Below are 19,726 nucleotides of genomic sequence, written 5' to 3' on the forward strand. Positions count from 1 at the left end.
CATATGGGATCCCGGGCGTGCAAGGCAAGGACCTTAACCACTGCGCCATCGTGCCAGGCCCAACAGTGTGTAGTTTATAGTAATTAATTCCTTCATGTATTTCATCATTCCTATACTAATATTCCCATAAACACAAGGGGAGGATAAGAGAAGAGACTTGTAGAAAACACCAATCTTCATCTTACACCCTAGCCTATGTGTGAGATATTTCCCCCTTTAAGGGTAAACATAATTTAAGAATTTTTATATAAACTACCCCCTGCACTGCTGCTGTAACAAGCTTCTCCAACTTCAGGGCTCAAAACAGGTGAACAAATTCAGATACAGTGACTGTTTCTTTCTACTAACACAAAAATAGCAGAAACTAAACTATATCTTTTCCTAGATACATAGTATATAGAGATACATAGTATACTAGATACATAGTATAAAAATTAATTTTAAAAGTACATACCCATATATGCTGCCCAGTGTATAGCACGCCTATCTTTTTTGTCAAAAGCATTAATATTGGCACCTCTTGATAAGAGTAATTTGACCATCTGGAATCAAAGTAAACATAAGTTTTCAGCAGAAAGAAGCACAATTATTCACAAGTATCCTGGAGCAGATGTCTCACCCGATTTTTTCTGCACTGTGTCTCTACAGCTGTAGAAAGGAGCTCGACTAAATATGACACGTTATTAACATGACATAAAATATGAAAAAAAGTTTCACTTTCATTGTTAGTGAAGTCAGGTATTAGTATCTTTCTAAAATGTCTCATTGGCACTTTCTTACAATTTTTCAAGCTGAAACCTGAAAAACTTAACAAGAAGTTTCTTTCCTACTCACAGTCTGAACTGTTACTGAAACAAGACACGCAAAGTGTATTCTCATCCCAGAAACGGCTACAACTGAAGCCCAGCTGCAGCTTGTCTGCTGTATGATTAAACCTGCAGGGCCACAGAGACAAGCTCACAGCGCTCCTGCAATTGTAACTATGCCTAAACAAATTTACAACAACATCTCAACTGAGAGACCATCCTGTATTTCAAACGGTAACATATCTTCTGACCTTAACTGTAGTGGAGGCACAGATTCTTTTTGCTGTACAACCAGATGAATAGTGAAAAGACCCCCCCCAGCCACTAACCCCCGCTCAGCCAGTATCTTCCCACCACGGACTCTCGGGAAGGCTACTCTACCTCTGATCGTCTGGGTCTGCAGGACACCGAAGGACTGGACAAGCTGCCTTGACACTGCCCCCTGCGTTCTCTTCCACAAAGTCTCTTACGCACACAGATGCCATTCTTCACTACAGTATCTAGCAGAGGCAATGCCTGCTGCGTAAGGTAACTAAAAACTATCTTATACTAAATGTTCTATGATTCTGTCACTAAAGAATGCTTCTGACAAAATGATGCTAATAAATTCAAAGAAACTAAGTTTTCTAAACTTTGCCTGCTTTGCACAGTACTAGTGGAGCAAATAATGCTATCATTGCTTTCCCAGATGACTTTTTTCCCACAAGCATAGACATTTCACATCGTATTAGACTCCACAGTGTTTGGTTCACGAGGTTGACTATAAAATTCAAGTGCAAGTGCCATGTATTCTAAATAAATTTTTATATTTGAAAAAGTTGTGTCACACAGAAAAAAGTGACAGTTTGCTAAAGGTAAACTTAGATAACACTGAGCAAGATAAATATTTTTGGTTACTTTTACCATGGACTAATGAGCGGCTGGCAAAGGCAAATTAATTAACAGCTTGGATGTGGAAGGAGTAAGGAGAATCCCTCTCGTTGAAGGCCACCTACCTCCCCGTGTCCGCTGAAAGCTGCATGGTGTAAGGCAGTTCTCCCGGCTCGGTCGGACACGTTCACATTACTCAGGAGCGGGACCAGCGCTTCAGCACACTTGACGGCTTTATTTGCAGCCGCGATGTGTAAAGGGGTTTGCCAATTTTTGTCTCGTGCATTCACATCTGCAGAATGCTTCAGAAGTACCTGAACTGCTTCCTAAATCATACGAAGATAAAAGTCAGAAAAGACAAATGAGTAGTTTCAGAAATCACATATATAAAATTACATAAGTAAAGTTTTGATAGAACTCACTATAAACAAGTCAGAATGTACCCAAGCAAACAAAGTATTCTGAACTTAAATATTCAGAGTCATACAGATGCTTTTAGATAAAACATTCTCTTTTCCCTACCTTCCTGTTAAAGATCTCACAATTCCTATTTTTTTTTTATTTTTTTTTTAAAGATTTATTTTTATTATTTTTTTATTGGAAAGGCGGATATACAGAGAGGAGAGACAGAGAGGAAGATCTTCCGTCCGATGATTCACTCCCCAAGTGAGCGCAACGGGTCAATACTATGCCGATCCGAAGCCAGGAGCCTCTTCCTGGTCTCCCACGCGGGTGCAGGGTCCCAAAGCTTTGGGCCGTCCTTGACTGCTTTCCCAGGCCACAGGCAGGGAGCTGGAAGGGAAGCGGGGCTGCCGGGATTAGAACCGGCGCCCATATGGGATCCCGGGCGTGCAAGGCGAGGACCTTTTAACCACTTGCGCCACCGCGCTGGGCCCCACAATTCCTATTAAAACATACAGAAAGAAATACTGCCAAATATGCTTCAAAAACATCTTATTTTTATATTTTTCCAGAGAGTAAGATATAACTCACTTGGTAAATGAGTATATGAAAATAAAATTAAAAACACACTATTTCTCAAAGTGTTACACAAACTGCATTTTACAAATGAAAAGCCTTGGGCCCAGTGTGGTGGCCTCGTGGCTAAAGTCCTCACCTTGAACACACGGGTATCCCATATGGGCACTGGTTCTAATCCTGGCAGCCCTGCTTCCTATCCAGCTCCCTGCCTGTGGACTTGAAAAGCACTGGAGGATGGCCCAAAGCCTTGGGACCTGCACCTGTGTGGGAAATCTAGAAGGGGCTCCTGGCTCCAGATAGGCTCAGCTCCAGCTGTTGCGGCTGCTTGGAGAATGAATCATCGGACAGAAGATCTGCCCCTCTGTCTCTCCTCCTCTCTGCATATCTGACTTTGCAATAAAAATAAATCTTTAAACAAAATAAAACAAAAAACACAAATGAAAAGCCTCTAGAATTTGGTTTGCAAAAGCAAACACAACGCAAAGGACGTCCATAACGTTGTGGGTTCCCTAGAGGGAAGCCTAGCCAAAGGCACCTTAACAGGTTACTCTCTAGAGCGCATGGAAAGACTTTACAACCACCTTCACGAAGTAAACTCATGGCAGGATTCCAAGGAATTCATTATGCCATCAACATAAAGCAATATAATAATCAGAACTAAATTTAGCAAAGTTTTATTCCTCACAGCGATGATCCTATATTTGGTTAAAAAGTGCCAAAGTAGCTACAAAAATGAATGAAAGGACTAGACCCAGAGCAGATTCTCCATTCCATTAATTGTAAGGCATACTCTACAAGTCCCTCCAAATTGGGGAGGGGAGTGGGTAACACTTGTACACCATTCTGTCCTCCAGTGCTGTAAGGCACAGTAAATGAACATTCATGACAAGTGTAAGAACATGTAAATGACACATACACAATCAAGGACTACGCAAATGCAATCATTCATGAAGCATCTATGGCTTTTGAAGATCTGAGATGAAGTGTAACACGTAAATATGGGGAACAGAACTGGTATCTGAAAGGTTGGCAAAAGACTCGCAGCCCGTGAAGGAAGTTCGCCTGCTAATCAGACATACAGAACCCGCTGACTCCCTGATCCCACTCTAGTTAATCACCAATTTAAAAAAAAATACCAACCTAACAGTGTACAAAGCACTTTCACTTACTTATAACCACAAAAAATGCAAATGCCCAAAAAAAGAAAAACAAACTGCGGTACATGTTTACAATGATACTACTTGTCTCTGGGAATTAAAAGTACTTGCTGGGATACTGGACTCGGCCTCAATTTCAGACATGCTGCTAACTCTTATGAAGACAAAGTGCTAAAGAGAGAGGGTATTTCCACTCCTCTGGACAGCAGACCACAGACCAGCTTTATCCACCTGTGTGTTCGCTGCCAGGGGAAGGTAGCTGTTCCCTCTCTTCTATTCCACCAATCACAAACCTGATTAGGTTAAAAATTGTGTTTCCTGGGAGGAATCTAGCATTACTACACTGCTTCTTAAAATGCAGATATTCCTTCCTCACACAAAATAGTCAAATAACCTTAATACTCAATAACTAATTTATTCAGGGAAAGTTTTGTACAGCAGTTATGTACCACTTTGGATGCCTGTACCCACTATGGGAGTTCCTGGGATCCAGTCCCAACTCTGCTTCCATTTTGGCTTCCTGCTAATCTGTGTCCTATCAGACAGTAAAAGATGGGCCAATCACTTGAATCCATGACTCCCACATGGGAGACTGAGACTGGACCCCAGGCTTTGCGTGCCCATCCTTGGCTGTTGCAGGCATCTGACAGGTCAATTAGAAGATGAAAAAAATTCCCTTTCAATTAAAAAAAATAGTTTTAAATCTTAAAAACAAAAACAAAAAACCTGACTGACTCAGAATTCATAGCCCTTACAGAAAAGCTGAACTGCATGTTCCCTTCCAAGAATGAAAGTCCCAAGTCAGAGGGGCATGCTGGAAGCACACAGTGCTGCTGCAGTGGTGGCTAAGTATTCAGCCTGAGGCGATCTCCAGCAACCTAGGTGCAGGGAAGGCAGGAAGCAATAAGGCACTAATGCATAGGGTAAATTACGCCTCCTATGCCTCAGTGTGTGTCCTTGGAATAACTTAAAACATAGTCACTCTCTCAGCTTCTCTCATAATCTCAAAAGCATAAACAAAGGGCTACTGAGAATCCTGCACTTGAAATCCCATCTGCTCCACCTCGCCTGCAGCCACAGTTACAGCTCCTGCTCCACGACTTAAGAAGAAGCTCCCTTTATTCTCAGGTTCATCAGAAGAGCCCAGCAAAGCTGATAATCCTAAACAGCCTCTAAAAATGTCAGTTTTTTTTGATGAACAAACCACACAGGACTACAAGCAAAAAGGAACTGTCCTTGTTTGAATGACACTTCAGCTATTTACAGACTATATTGTTACAGCTGATAAAATGTACAACGAAACATTTTTGACTGATCCCAGTGTTTTATGAAGTGATTATTTCAGATAATCAGAACATACTGACAGGATTACTTATGGATACTAATCAGTGGAACCTTGGTGACAAAAAAAGTCTCCTGAGGATTCTGTAAAGTTAAAAAGGAACTCCTCCAGGAGTGGGAGAAGTGTCCCACTCCGTGGCTTCCAATCTGCAGGAGGTTTTACATAAAAACAGGACAGATGAGTACTTAACTTGGTCAGTGCGTCCTAAGGACCAGTCTAGGTATTGCAGTTGTTTTCTTCTGAGAACGGAATACTTGGATATAGACTCACGGGTGATCTACTTAATGTTCTCACACACGATGTATGACTAAGAGATGTTTCATACCTCACTACAAGATGCAACTGCTCTGTGTAAAGGTGTCAACCATTTGCTGTCTTTGGCATTTACTCTAGCTCCTGCAACAAGAAGAAAAAAGTCAATTGAAATATTTACGTAAACTATTTTTTAACAAATCTCCTGAAATAAGTTTTATATACAGTCCAAATTGGATAAATAACATCTGAAAGTAGTTAATTTTTTTACACTTTGTGCTAACAAACTACCCTTAAAATTATAAAACTGTCCTTTGAAATTGCCGTAATTGTCCAATAAGGCATTATCTTTTTATCAAACAGTTTATATACAGGCTAGAAAAGCCACCTTTATACAGAGCATATCCAAGGCAAAAAAAAAAAAAAGACATCATTTTTGATATGTGTTTAAAAACTCAAATACTTAAGGAAATGATAATACTAAAGCTAAAATGTAAATTATTCCAGTGTTTTCTTTACACTTATTAATGAATGTATCATGTCATAAAATAATAACAACATCAGAATGGTTTCCAGTTATGATTAAAAACATATTATAGATATTATACAAATTGGATAGAATGGTTAACACCTAAGGAAAAAAATGAGAAACAAATGAGTCAGCCCTTGGATTACACCTTGATTTAAAGAAGAAATTTTAAAAATCAACTGATTCTTTAAAAATCAATAAGTCCTAAAATCATTAATCCTAGCAGAATATAAACAATATTTATTGTGACAAAAAGTATGTCATGTAATTTGAAATGAGGATCCATTTTCCAGATAAAATGCACTGATTTAGTACACAAATTCCAACCAAATAAAAGTAGCACACGGCAGGATCGCTGTAAGTACAGGGGAGTTAGCCCCGGGTTTTGGAAGTCTAGAGGAACTAATCAGCAGGTGCTTTCCTATGTAAATAACCCTAGATTTATACCCCAAATCCTAACCCACTCCTTATTCTGTAAATAATGAAGTATAGGCATAAACACAGCACAGCACAGCAGAGCCGGCCCTGGCGGAAGCAGGGCTACAGGTCTTAACTCGTGATGGTTATTTCCTGCGACACCTTTACAATACCAACCATCAGCCCCGCGTTGAATTTCTTCATCTATAGAAGTGCTCACTGTCCAGATATGTTAGAGATAGATGATAGCTGAGTTCTTTCTACGCAGTAACACTGAGGACCCTGAATCAATCACAAGCCAAGGAGATAGCCAGCAAGACAGAAAACCAGTCAGAGTGATAAATTCATGTACTCAATATTTGAGCAACTTTATGCCAGGCACTGTGCAGTCTAGTTAAAATACAGTCTCCCAGACCATAGTCAGGTCAATGTTTGAGTAGACAAAGCAAACATCTGAAATGTTTACCAACTGGAAGGTTAGAGTCCTAGTGATAGTGAATGGTCAGTATACAAACTAGGCTCTTTCATTCCACCATTCATCAGCTTCGAGGGTTCCAATAATCCCAGTGCCTCTTTCTATAGTCTTATATGTGCACCTCTGTATCTGCACAACAGAAGAGCGAGCCCTGGCAGACAAAAAGAGCAGAGAAAGCAAACTGTATCAACAAAGGAAAAGAAGAATGAAGTCTCATAAAGGGCCTTACGATGTTTGTAAAGGTATTAACGACAGAATATGACATGGCTGCAACAACACAACAAAAAAACTCGAGGAAGTCTTCTACATGCGATTTGAGACACAGAACGTTAAAAAGCAAGCCTTACTTTTATGCAGAAACAGGACTAAGTATTGATCATTGCTTTACATCACAAGGAAACTCTGGGAATGCTACCACACAAGAGTGGGTGTCTGTTGGTAGGGACGTGCACTAAAACTACGAGGGACTGGGGAAGGACTACCTAACCATCCAGTGTGTACTTTAAAACATGCACACGGTGAGTAACCTTACCCAGAAAATCCAAAAACTGAAATGTTCCAAAACACAACTTTGTGAGCTTTCACATGACATTACAACTGAAAAATTCTGCACCTGATTTCATGTTGACAGATAAACAGTTAAAATGCAGCCATACTAAAAATATTGTATAAGATGATCTTTAGACATTGCATACAGGTTATGTTTTTTTAAAAAAATTATTTTTGCCTGGCACGGTAGATCAATGGCTAAATCCTTGCCATCCATGTGTTAGGATCCCATATGGGTGCTGATTCATGTCCCAGTTGCTTCACTTTTCTTGCAGCACCCTGCTTGTGGCCTGGAAGGCAGCAGGAAATGGCTCTTGGCCTTAGGACCTTGCACGTAGGCGGGAGACCCAAAAGGCTCCTGGCATCAGATTGGCTCAGCTTTGGCCACTGCAGCCATCGGGGAATGAACCACCAGATGGAGGACCTTTCTGTCTGCCTCTCCTCTCTGCAAATCTGCCTTTCCAATTAAAATAAATACATCTTTTAAAAAAAAATACATGATTAGGGCCCTATGCAATAGCGTAGTGGTTAAAGTCCTCGCCTTGAACACGCCCGGGATCCCATATGGTCACCAGTTCTAGTCCCAGCAGCTCCACTTCCCATCCAGCTCCCTGCTTGTGGCCTGGGAAAGCAGTCGAGGATGGCCCAAAGCTTTGGGACCCTGCGCCCCCGTGGGAGACCCGGGGGAGCTCCTGGATCCTGGCTTCGGATCAGCATACCACCAGCCGCTGTGGTCACTTGGGGAGTGAATCATCAAACAGATCTTCCTCTCTGTGTCTCCTCCTCTCTGTATATCTGACTTTGTAATAAAAACAAATAAATCTTTAAAAAAATTACACCAGTCTCCTTAAAAAAAAAAAATATATATATATATATATATATGAATAAATCTGGTCACCAACTACATTTGCGAGAATAAATGAAGTGACCATAGAAAACACTCTAAGAATTTACCCTTAATTGCAACTGAAAAATAACTGGAATATATGACAGAATTTTTTCTTTCTTAAAGATTAAATTATATTCACTACTTCATAAAGAAAATATGGTTTTAATGGTACATTTGAGAAATCAAAATAAGAAATCCTACTAATATCATTCTGTCATTTTAAGCTATGATAATTAATCTTTACATGTAATAACATAATCCAAGTTAATTCACCAAAACATTAACTGATTACAAGATTACACTAGCTGCTGTGCGAGAAGGATATGCCATATTATAAGGAGTTAGGATTCTCCATAGCAATAGTGCTACTTGTAAATAGCAACCACTTTCATTAAAAATTTCAGCTTTCAAAGATTCCAAATGTGGAGCCAGCATTGTGGCTCAGCAGTTTAAGCCACCATCTGTGATGCCAGCATCCCACAGAGGTGTCAGTTGACATCCAGGCTGTTTCACTTTGAACCAGCTCCCTTCTGAAGCACTTAGCACAACAGGAGAACTTGGCTCAGTAACTGTGTCCCCTGCACCCATGTGAAAATCCCACAGGAAGCTCTGGGTTCCTGGCTTTGACTCTCTTCAAATAAATACAAAAATGTTTTTATTAATTTCTTGTCATTTTATTTGGAAGGGAGAGAGCTTCTACCTGCTCTTTCATTACTAAAGGCCTGCAATGGCTAGTGTAAAGCCCAGAGCCTGAAGCTGAATCAGGGTCTCTTATGTGGAAACCTGGAACCCACTCTATATCAACCATTACCTGATGCTTGCCACAAAGTGTACCAGCATGCAGATAGTCAGGAAATGGTGAAAGGCCCTTAAACCAGGCACTCCCACCTTGGGATGGCATCCCAAGGGGGAAGCTTGATTGCTGTGCTAAATACACTGCACCTGGCTTGCTGTGTTGATTTTGAAGACATTCATCTGCAGGAAGGTCAGCTCAATGGGATTTTAGACCTAACTCATAATCTTTCCCAGTAGAAATGACACCTACAAATATAGGTTAAATGAGTTTCCTATGGGATCCTAGCATTGCAGGCAGCAGCTTAATCCATTATGCTACAATGCTGGCCCCCAAGAGTTTAACAGGAGCAATAAGACATTTCAATTCTTTGCAAAATAAAGGTCAATTATATGAGGAAATGGTTGGGCTAGCTTTGAGAGTACCAACAAAACAAATCTTTTTCCTGCACACACTGGATAATCAGTGTGCAATTCACACATGAACAGATAAATTAACAGATAAATATGGCACAACAACAGATACCCTAATAACAGGAGTGGTTACGTTTTCATAAAATGAGGAACAGTCCAAAAGCCATGAACACGGCAGTGCTTCAAGGGTCAGACTCCACAACCCAGCTCGGTGTACGCTTTGAAGATAGAGACTTGCATTCCACATAGAGGATTTCAAAGTCAGCTTCATATTCACCCACACACCAAACTACAAGGTCATTCCGTCAATGGAAAAACAGTTCTTGAGCACAATTAATTAGTCCAAAAGCAAGTCAGACTATAGAAAAAGAGTCACAAAAGTTAATTAAAGAGATGGAGACCAGAACAAACTAACAAAAACCCAACTTACAAAACAGTCTTCAAGAACAAAATACAACTGAATGTAACAGCCTCTACTGGTGCCTCACATGCTTTGTGAATGCCAAAAAAAAAAAAAAAAAAAAAAAAGGGAGACCTTAACTTGGCAGTAAGGATTACTTACATTACTATTTTCTAGTCCCTAAGATTGAAAAATAATGTTAAAAAAAAAAAAAAAAGGCAGGTCCTATCTGTTAAAGTTAAGCTACTCACAGACCCTGTGCAAAAAACTGAAAACAATAAAGATACAATTTTAAGAAAGATGTCATGACTGGTGCAAACTCAATATTTGCAGAAAACCTCTTATGAGATAGGAGTATATCTCATTAAATCCCAAATACTAACATCTAATTCTACAATCAACCTTTGCTTTAGATTTCGCTTTCCATCACAAATCCATGCATATCAAATGAATTTTTTTATGTGATAAGCAAGTTGTTTGGGCCTTCGCACAAACACCTGAATTTGAACTCATCTTTCCCCAATTTTGAATTCATCTTTCAGGCAACCTAATAACTGACTAGCATCAACAAAAACCAACGGCAAAGTTAGCTAAACAGCTTGTATCTGATATCACATAATTGTGATATCTATTTGATATTACAGTTATATAGAAAACTCCAGCTAACTAGATTTATCTCACCCTCTAGTACACTCTGAGACAATAGCTTTTAAGAAGAAAAGTTAACTTTAGTATTTGTGGTTCTAAACGGCAATGAGGCTAAAAACAAAAAAAAAAGACAGTTCTAGGAAGAGATATCATAGCTGAGCTGGGCGATGGACGAGCAAAAGCCTGCTTCTTAACTTTATCCTCTTAAAGATTTGAAAGGCACAGAGCGATGGGGGAGGATGGACGGATATCAATGATCTTCATCTGTGAGTTCACTCCCAAATGGCCATGACAACTGGGAGTGGCCAAGGCAAAGTGACGGCATCACGATGTACTTCAGTTTTTCATGTCAAAGTGCTGGCCCATCACTACTACCATCTACAAGGTCCAAGTGATCTGGCCTATCTCTTCCGTTTTCTGACTGCTTGTTCCACCTGCTTCCAAATGTGGCCCTACCTCGTGGCATCTGCTTCTGCTGTTTTCTTAGTTTCCTCTAAATATCTGCCTGATGTGTAAAGACGGCTCCCTCAATTTTCTGTTATCTGTTCAAAGGTCATACTGCCAAAGTGTTTCATGACAACTGAATATGAAATAGCAACTATCCTTAGCTCCATTTAAATTTTTATTGCAATTATTGCTGTAAGCTATATATGTGTGTGTATGTATATATCTACTTACTTAGATATATACATAAATGTATACACATACATATCTGTTTCTAATTCCTTATTAATATATAAGCTGCACAAAAGTAGAGACTTCATCCATTTCATCCAATGCTGTATCTTATTCCTGGCACCAGAATCAGTGGTTGAAATGGTCATCAAATTACATATTGAATGAATAAAGGATGGGTATAAAGAAACAAACTATAGCTAAATGAAAAAGAGTTAAAGGGAAGGATGCATGTAGGATATATGCAATTATTTTATATCATTTTGTGTAAGGGACTTTAACGACAACTGATGACCAGAGTCCTGGAACCATTCTCCTTTGGAAACCCAGGGGCATCTTACATATTCAGCACCATCTTAGGCTCTGTGAGTAAACATGTTGGGAAGTAAATAGGCTAAATTCCTGCCTTCTGGTAGTTCACATATTGACAGGGAGAAAATGACAACAAAGCATTATTTCAGAAGGCTATCAGCAACAAGACAGCACAGAATGGGCCAGGATGGGGGCAACGACCAGCTTATTGATGAGTGGACATTTCAGCAAGGACACAAAGAGGGTGAAGGAGCAGTCAGTCATGTGTCTTTGTGGCGAAATCAGGTTTGAGGCAAAGGAACAGCAGTGCAAAGGCCCAACAATGAGGACACTCGGCACAACAAAGTAGCAGAAACTATAGTCTGAAGAAATCTGGGGTGGGCGAACGGCACAGAAACAAGCTAGAGACCAATGTAAACACTCAGGATTTTAATCAGAGAATTGTGAAAAACTAAAATTGACTTAGAATTTTACTTTTCCTTTGAAGAGTTAGCCATGAGCTATATTATTACTGCTAGAAAAACTATTAGCAGTACTTTTCAAAGGCAAATTGAAATAACTTTTTTGTACAGGTACTCTGCTTCATTTCACACATAATTTTGAATTATTCAAAAGAAATTAAGTATTACACTCAATGTCTATTCCAAAGCTGACACCTGATATTACCACTTTCCTTAGGCTCATCTGACTACCAACAAAGCCCTGGCAATCAAGTAACTAAAAAATCCTTGTTGTGAACAGTCAGTTTTAAAAAGAGATTAAGGCAACTTTGAGCACCTGGAAAGTTTCTTCCATGAAAAAAAAATCATCTTTCAAGTCCTTCCATACTGTAACCTCTTTAAGCAAACGTATTAGAAGTAAATTTGTAAAGAGACTAATAGAAGATTAGCTAAGTCCATTATTAGCCACATTTAATTTCATGACACAATTAAAATCATGTTATAAAAATCACTAAAGATTTTATGAATTTGTAATAGAAAAATTTTATTTGATTTTACTTAATGGGAATTAATACAAAATCTGTCTTAGCTCTCCTTTATGCACAATTTCAGAGTTATGTAAATTCTCCAATGTTATTATATGTGTATCTATGCAATCTCAGAACTCAAGCTCAAGTCAACTAAATCAACTACATGCATCGTTTCCCACTAGATATCGTGCCAATCATCTGACTGTGTAATGAAAACATTTCTAAGCTGACTGCCTGTTTTAGGACTGTAGGCAGTTTGAATCCTATAGTATGTAGTTATAAGAAGAGCTGCTCTCTAAGAGTTCCAGCATTGTTACAAGCTGTAAAAAGTAACACAGTTTCAAGTACAATTGCATTAAGAAGAGTTTCAAAGGTCCTCAAATAGAATTACACAAAAGCTATTTAAGATGAGAATCTTGCTGGCATTGCTTTCAAAACATAATTAGGCTATTTCTGACCGTTCCCACTGCCATACTTCCCCTGGGAGAGCTACCATCATGTCCCAGTGACTCCATGTTCAGTAAGACCTACTCCAGGTACTCTACGTGAAACTCTGCAGCACACAGATTTCCATTACCTGGGCATAACCCTGTACTTGGCTATAGCCCTTGTCATCATATAATAGATAATACAATTTGCCCCTATTTATTAGTTATGTTTTTCTCTATGGAATATAAACTTTGCAAGGGTAATTTCTGTTTTGTTCATTATTGTACTGTAAGCATACAGAATGATCAGAACAGTGTATGTGCATAGTATTTGTAGGATAAATGAATACATTTCAGCTTTTGAAATTTAGATTCAGAAGCAGGTCATGCCCCAAAAGTCAATTATGTTTGAGAAACATTTATGATTTATGACAAAAATATACATAATGTGTTCTTACTAGAAAGGTACCATACCAGATAAAATAAGCAGTTCAATGATTTCTGCATCTCCAAGATAGGCAGCAGCATGCAATGGGGTTCTCTTTTCACTGTCCTGTATTAAGGAGGGAAGGCAGAATGTAAGTTTTAAAATAGGGTTAATTTCACTATTTTGTAAATGAAGGAAAAAACATTGTTTAACTACAAAGATGACTTTCACAGCTATAATCTAATTTTCAAGTCTCAGTAATTAATACCCTCCTATAACTCGCAATCTTAAAAAACAAAAACAAAACCTACTTCTGGACTTAAAATAGTTACATAAAGTGAAGCGAAGAATAAAAACAAAGCTCTAACATGACAAAGAAATAGCTTCTTGAGTTTTACATGAATAAAGACTCATTCTGCTAAACCACACTGGTCAACTTTTTGCTTTTTAAGATTTATATATTTTAAAGGTAGATTTACAGAGCGAGAAATACAGAATAGCAAACAGTGTGTGAAAGAGAGAGTCTTCATTCACTAGTTCACTTGCAACTAAACAGAAACCACTCCACAAACATAACAGCCAGGGCCTGGAATCCCATCTGGGTTTCCCACATGGGTGGCAGGAGCCAGGATCACAAAGACAGCACAGTAACAGGGAAAGCAAGTCATTTGCATTTGAGATATCTGCAATTCTGTGAATTCTGTTCACGTGTTTTATGAGTCATACAATCATGATTTTTACTCTCTATAAACCAAAATGAAACAAAAAGGGGAGCTCACCAATTCTGAAAGAAAAATTTATCCACATTTTTCTTCACTATAGTTAAATGTTGGAAATTAGGTAACAAAATATTTCCTTCAGAAAAGTCTGTTAAAATGAAAAAGAACTATCCCATATACTTCAAAAACTTTTTAAAGATAGTACTAATACGTGAAAAATTACAATGTTTATTTACTGGATGATTATAGCAAAATGCTGGAAAGAATTTAAATGTCCACCAGTTACCTAAAATTATACATGACAGAAGTTTTTAAGCAACCTTTATTTAGCTGACATATTTAGTCAATATCCTTGATTTCCTGAGTATAATAATGACCATGGCACACCAAGCATTTTAACTAACAGTCTACACCACTAAACCCACACACCTTTGCTTTCATATGGGGTTATGTTTATCAAGAGTATCAACCATATGCACTAAGTGTATCTGTTATCATAATGCTATGGTTTAGTAAACATTGTTTAAGGAAAAATAAAGTTATTTCTATGATTACTAGGCTGACAACTACAGACTCAATAAAAATAAGCTATCGACCCAAAAAGTACTACCAAATTAACTGTGGCTGAAACAAATGACACACAGACATTAAAACACTGTTTCTAAGAGAGGGGCTTTTGGCATAGCCATTAACAGAGCCCCTTTCCTCCCCTATAGGTCCACAATGGAGCACAGGGGTTCAATTCCCAGTCTTGCACCCAACTCCAACTTCCCACCTATTCTAACTCAAAAAGGTAGTGGTGATAGCTCAAGTAGTCAGATTTCTGCCACTTAGTGAGACTTAGGATTGAATCCACCTTCGGCCCTGGCCCACGCATGGCTGCTGTGGGCATTTGGGGGAATGAACTCTCTCTAAAATAAAATACTTAAAAACCAAGAAAGGAGGGACAGACAGAAAAGAAAAACCATACTTTCAATTTAAAATATGGAGTATACCTCAATTAGTCTTTCACCAACAGAACTGCTGCTAATGCTCAGTATTAAATAAAGACTACAGGTTCAGATCCACTATGTATGAAAACTTTTAGTAAGTATCATAAAATATATCTGGAAAGATACTGGGAGATACTGTGATCACCTCTGATTGCTGAGTAGGGTTTGAAATGTGAGGACGTTATTTCCCACTACTTGTCAGTTTTTAAACTGTTTAGAATTCTATGTACTAAAAAAAATGCAAACAAACAAAAAAACTTATTCTGGGCCCAGCGGCTAAATCCTTGCCTTGAACACACCAGGATCCCATACAGGCACTGCTGGTTTGTGTCCTGGCAGCCCCACTTCCCATCCAGCTCCCTGCTTTTGACCTGGAAAAGCAGTAGAAGACAGCCCAAAGCCTTGGGACCCTGCAGCCATGTGGGAGACCGGGAAGCAGCTCCTGGCTTTGGATCAGCTCAGCTCTGGCCGTTGCAGCTACTTGGACAGTGAACCATCAGATGGAAGGTCTTCCTCTCTATGTCTCCTTCTCTCTGTAAATCTGACTTTGCAATAAAAATAGCTAAACTTAAAAAAAAAAAAAAGGAAAAAAGAAACAAAAGCTATTATGCAAACTGGTTCTACAAAAAAAAAAAAAGATTGCCATTCTCAACAAAAACAAAAAATTAGCAATTATAAAACAATTTGGCTCACAGCTCTTGTGTAAACAATTATGCTGAAAGACAAAAGCGGAAACACACTACATGTCTGTATTAAATGAGACCAGCCATTGCTAACTACTTTAGGAGGGTTTGGTAAAAGATGGTTCATTACCAAAGAGCTACATAAGGGAGTTCCTTTGTGGTCACAGCCTAAGCCTGCATCTTGAACAAACCAGTGGTTACACAGATCTACGTGTGTGCCAAAATGAAACACAAAGACATTAACAACATTACAATCTCTTGACAGCCTATGTCTCAAATGAGTGCTTACAAAACTGCTGAAATTTAAGCAAGGTCTATAGTCTAATTAGATAAATTGTATCATTGTAAGTTTCCTAGTTCGGAAACAAAAATGTTACATTTGGAGGAATCGCTTTGATGAAAACACAGTATCACTCTGTATCAGTTCTACAATTTCTGGTATGCTCATTTCTCCAAATAGGTTTAAACAAAGTATTCAGAAAAGCCCTGAATTGCATTTTCTTACATGTTATATATATCACAGTTAACTGTGGAAGTAGGTTTCAAAACCCTAGGAAAAGATAAACAAGCTAGTGAACCAGGCTGTGACAAAGGGAGTCTATGGTGTACTCCACGCATGGGAGGGGAAAAGATTAAGATGCAAAGCTAATCTAATCAGATCTTAGGACCAAGACTGCACTTGCACATTCTCAACATTTTCTGCAGAAGTTTTAACTTAAACACATTTCAAAACTCAAGTCTGAGTAAAAGACACACACACACATATACACACAGACAGGGAAGGGAGAAATTCAGAGAACAAAGTAAAAGACAATATTCCTGTAAGGTAACTATCTATTTACATGTATGTACAGCCTTTCAAGTAATGCCTAAATTCTGCAATTCTGTCCTTGCCTAGACCTTGAAGGTGTTCCGGTACATTAATTTCAACTCTCCCTGTGAAGAGCAACTGCAACAACCAATCTAAGTGCTTATTTTGTGATAGAGTTGCTTCATGCCTTCTAAGTATGTTAACATATTTCCTGCCTATTTTGTGGAAAAGGAAACTAAATCATGGAACAGTTTAAGGAACTTATTAAAGATCAAAAGAGCCTTACACCTAGGTAAGTGTTACACTACTAGAAGAAAAACAGCCAGTAGCTGGTGAATAGTTCATTCATTCGTTTATTCGTTCCTTCATTTGTTCATTCCTTCTTTCCTTTTTTCCTTCTGAAAGGTAAGTGTGGAGGGCAGGGAACTGTAGAGTGCCTGCACAAGGGGATCTGGGGACGGAGCAACTGAGAGCATATCTGACAGGGGAGGAATGTCTTCTGGGGTCTTCCATGGACTGGGCCACTGCACTCGCATGCAGGCAAGAGAGCTGAGACAGAGTGGTTTAAATGGAGGAAACCAAAGGGCATGTCTGGGTCAGGTCAAGGCACCTGCCCACATGGGAAACCTGGGCTGGGCTAAAGAGCATCTCTTGCTACCTACTGGTGCACAAAAGCCAGGCCTAGGGGGCATACCTGGCTGGAGTTTTGGGGTGGGGGTATCATGCTAGGCCTTTTGGGGTGTCATGCTAGGCCACAGCACCCACCAGTATGCCTCTTGCACTCTCTGAACTGGATCTAGCGGTGGATTCTGTGCAGGAATTGTAGGCTTGTCTCTGTGGGACTGTAGCACCCACTGTTTATGTGGAGTGCTGGAGACAGTGATGAACCAAGCCAGGCTGGCCCAAGGAACTCATCTGATAGGAACCTGGGCAGGGTCAGGCTGCAGCACCCACTGGAATATGCATGGGCCAGAACTAAGGGCAGATCATACCAGGCAGGGCCACTGCCCCCACTGCTACACATGAGATCCAGGGCCTGTAGCAGGCTTGGCAGGAGAATTTAGGGAACTCTCCTACTAGGCCACAACTCCTGTTGGGGAACAAAGACCTGGGGCTGGGACTATCCTGGTCAGGACTGGGGAAAGCTGGGCTGTGCTGCAACACCCATCAGCATGCATGTGCGATGGGCTAGGCTAGGCTGTGACACCCAATGGTCCATGTGAGAGCTGGAATGGATGTGGACCAGTTGGGCAAGGCTGCAGGACCCACCACTGAGTGCCAGAACTGGAAGATGGTCATCAGTCTGCATAGCAGCATGCCGACACATGCAAGTTCTGTTACTAGGAAAGAGCCCGACAGGGGAACTCCCCTGCCAGGCCACAGCATCAGCTGGCAAGTGCCAGGACTGGATGTCAGTCCTATCAGGCTAGACCGCAGTATCCCTTATTCTGTGTGAGATTGAGGGCTGGGAACTTTTCGGGCAGAGGAACTATGGACACTCCTCTGATAGGCAGTACCTGCTACTGGTGAGCATAAGAACTAGGACTGAGGTGGGCCAGGCTAGACAAAGTGGCAGCACCTATAAGCATTTATGAAGGCTGTGTCTGGCAGCATGTCAACCCAAGCTAGGCAGTACCCATAGATGCGCAAAAGAGCTGGATGGAATGTGGGCTGGGCTGGGCCACAGCAGAGGCTGACAAGTGCAAAATCCAGGGCTGGGGTAGGGCCTGGTGGGGATTATTGAGGGTCACCCCGACTAAACCACAGTTCCCGCTGATATGCATGAGGACCAGCTCTATGGTGGCTGGAACTGGGACAAAGCACCCCTCACTTTGTGTGCATCCAGCAGTGTATGAATTGGCTGATGCACATGACAGACTGCATCTGACAGCATTGGCTGAGGTCATTTCAGGTGAGATTTCTTGGGGACTTCCTAACTAGACCACTGCACTCGGACTCTGGCCATAAAGAAATCATAGGATGTGTGGTCCAACCTTGTGGTGCATGTATCGAGACACAGCATCCTTAGTTGTTGATGCCTGTGTGGTGGGCAGCATGTCTAGATCCACAGAGGGGATATGGTGGAGAGTTCATCTAGGAAAGCAGGGGATATCAAATGTCTTGTCAGAGGATGGAAAGCAAAACAGGTTAGAAAACTTTCCTGGCCAAGCTCTGCAACATGATCCAGGCCTGTGGATGCACTACGATAGACTTTGTCAAGCAACAGACCTTGGAAAGATTTTCTCAACCCTGGAACAGCAAAACCAACAGCTTCTCAGAACTACTGAGGCCACTCTAGTAATAACACCCTGAGAACCCTCTTCCCCACATCATGGTCCACCTAAGATGTCACCAAGTGCCTGTCCCCCATCCCTGGGTGCTGATGTAGTTTGGTATCAAGGAGTGGCTCCCCTCCCCCTCCTCTTCTTAGGATACAGGAGAAGGAAAAAAAAAAACCTAAATCATTTGTCTCATCCACCTTCCTCAATATCTGAACCTGCCACCGTAATTGAAAACCCCTAAGAGCATGCATCCATCAACCACATAAACAATACTGAAAAGAAATATTTTTAAAAACGTAAAAAAGATCAAAAGGAAGTGCCATAATCACAGTTGAAGCACGAGTTGTTAGGCTTCAGGGCCCACTTACACTGCCATATTTATACTTCTGTTTAAACATGGGTTCCTTAAACTTAATCAACACCTCTCAAAAACATTCTGCAGAGTTTTTTTTTTTTAAAGATTTATTTTAATTATTTTTTTATTGGAAAGGCGGATATACAGAGAGGAGAGACAGAGAGGAAGATCTTCCGTCTGATGATTCACTCCCTAAGTGAGCGCAACGGCCGATACTATGCCGGTCCCAAGTCAGGAGCCTCTTCCGGGTCTTCCACGCGGGTGCAGGGTCCCAAAGCTTTGAGCCGTCCTCAACTGCTTTCCCGGGCCACAGGCAGGGAGCTGGAAGGGAAGTGGGGCTGCCGGGATAGAACCGGCGCCCATATGGGATCCCGGGCATGCAAGGTGAGGACCTTAACCACTTGCGCCACCGCGCCGGGCCCATTCTGCAGATTTTTAAAATTGTCAATGGAAGCACAATGCTCAGCATCTAGTCCACAGACATAGATTTAACCTGTCCAGGACTGCACACACTCATTCTTCTCCACCTTTATAAAAAATGTGCGACTGCC

General features: G+C 40.4%; 1 protein-coding gene across 2 annotated transcripts in view; it reads right to left on the bottom strand.

Annotated features, from left to right (window-relative positions):
• ANKRD28 (ankyrin repeat domain 28) overlaps positions 1 to 19,726 on the bottom strand; it is a 73,217-nt gene that overhangs the window by 41,912 nt on the left and 11,579 nt on the right. For both annotated transcript variants that reach the window (XM_040963266.1, XM_040963257.1), the window contains exons 3-6: positions 13,381 to 13,459; positions 5,482 to 5,552; positions 1,802 to 2,002; positions 455 to 542 (exon numbers count right to left, since the gene is read on the bottom strand). In XM_040963266.1, the coding sequence (XP_040819200.1) occupies positions 455 to 542; positions 1,802 to 2,002; positions 5,482 to 5,552; positions 13,381 to 13,459 (439 nt within the window). The remainder of the gene's footprint in view (positions 1 to 454; positions 543 to 1,801; positions 2,003 to 5,481; positions 5,553 to 13,380; positions 13,460 to 19,726) is intronic.

Source organism: Ochotona curzoniae, unplaced genomic scaffold (assembly GCF_017591425.1).
Source record: "Ochotona curzoniae isolate NIBS_2020 unplaced genomic scaffold, NIBS_Ocur_1.0 contig_1302, whole genome shotgun sequence".
In the NCBI taxonomy this organism is placed as follows: Eukaryota; Metazoa; Chordata; class Mammalia; order Lagomorpha; family Ochotonidae; genus Ochotona; species Ochotona curzoniae.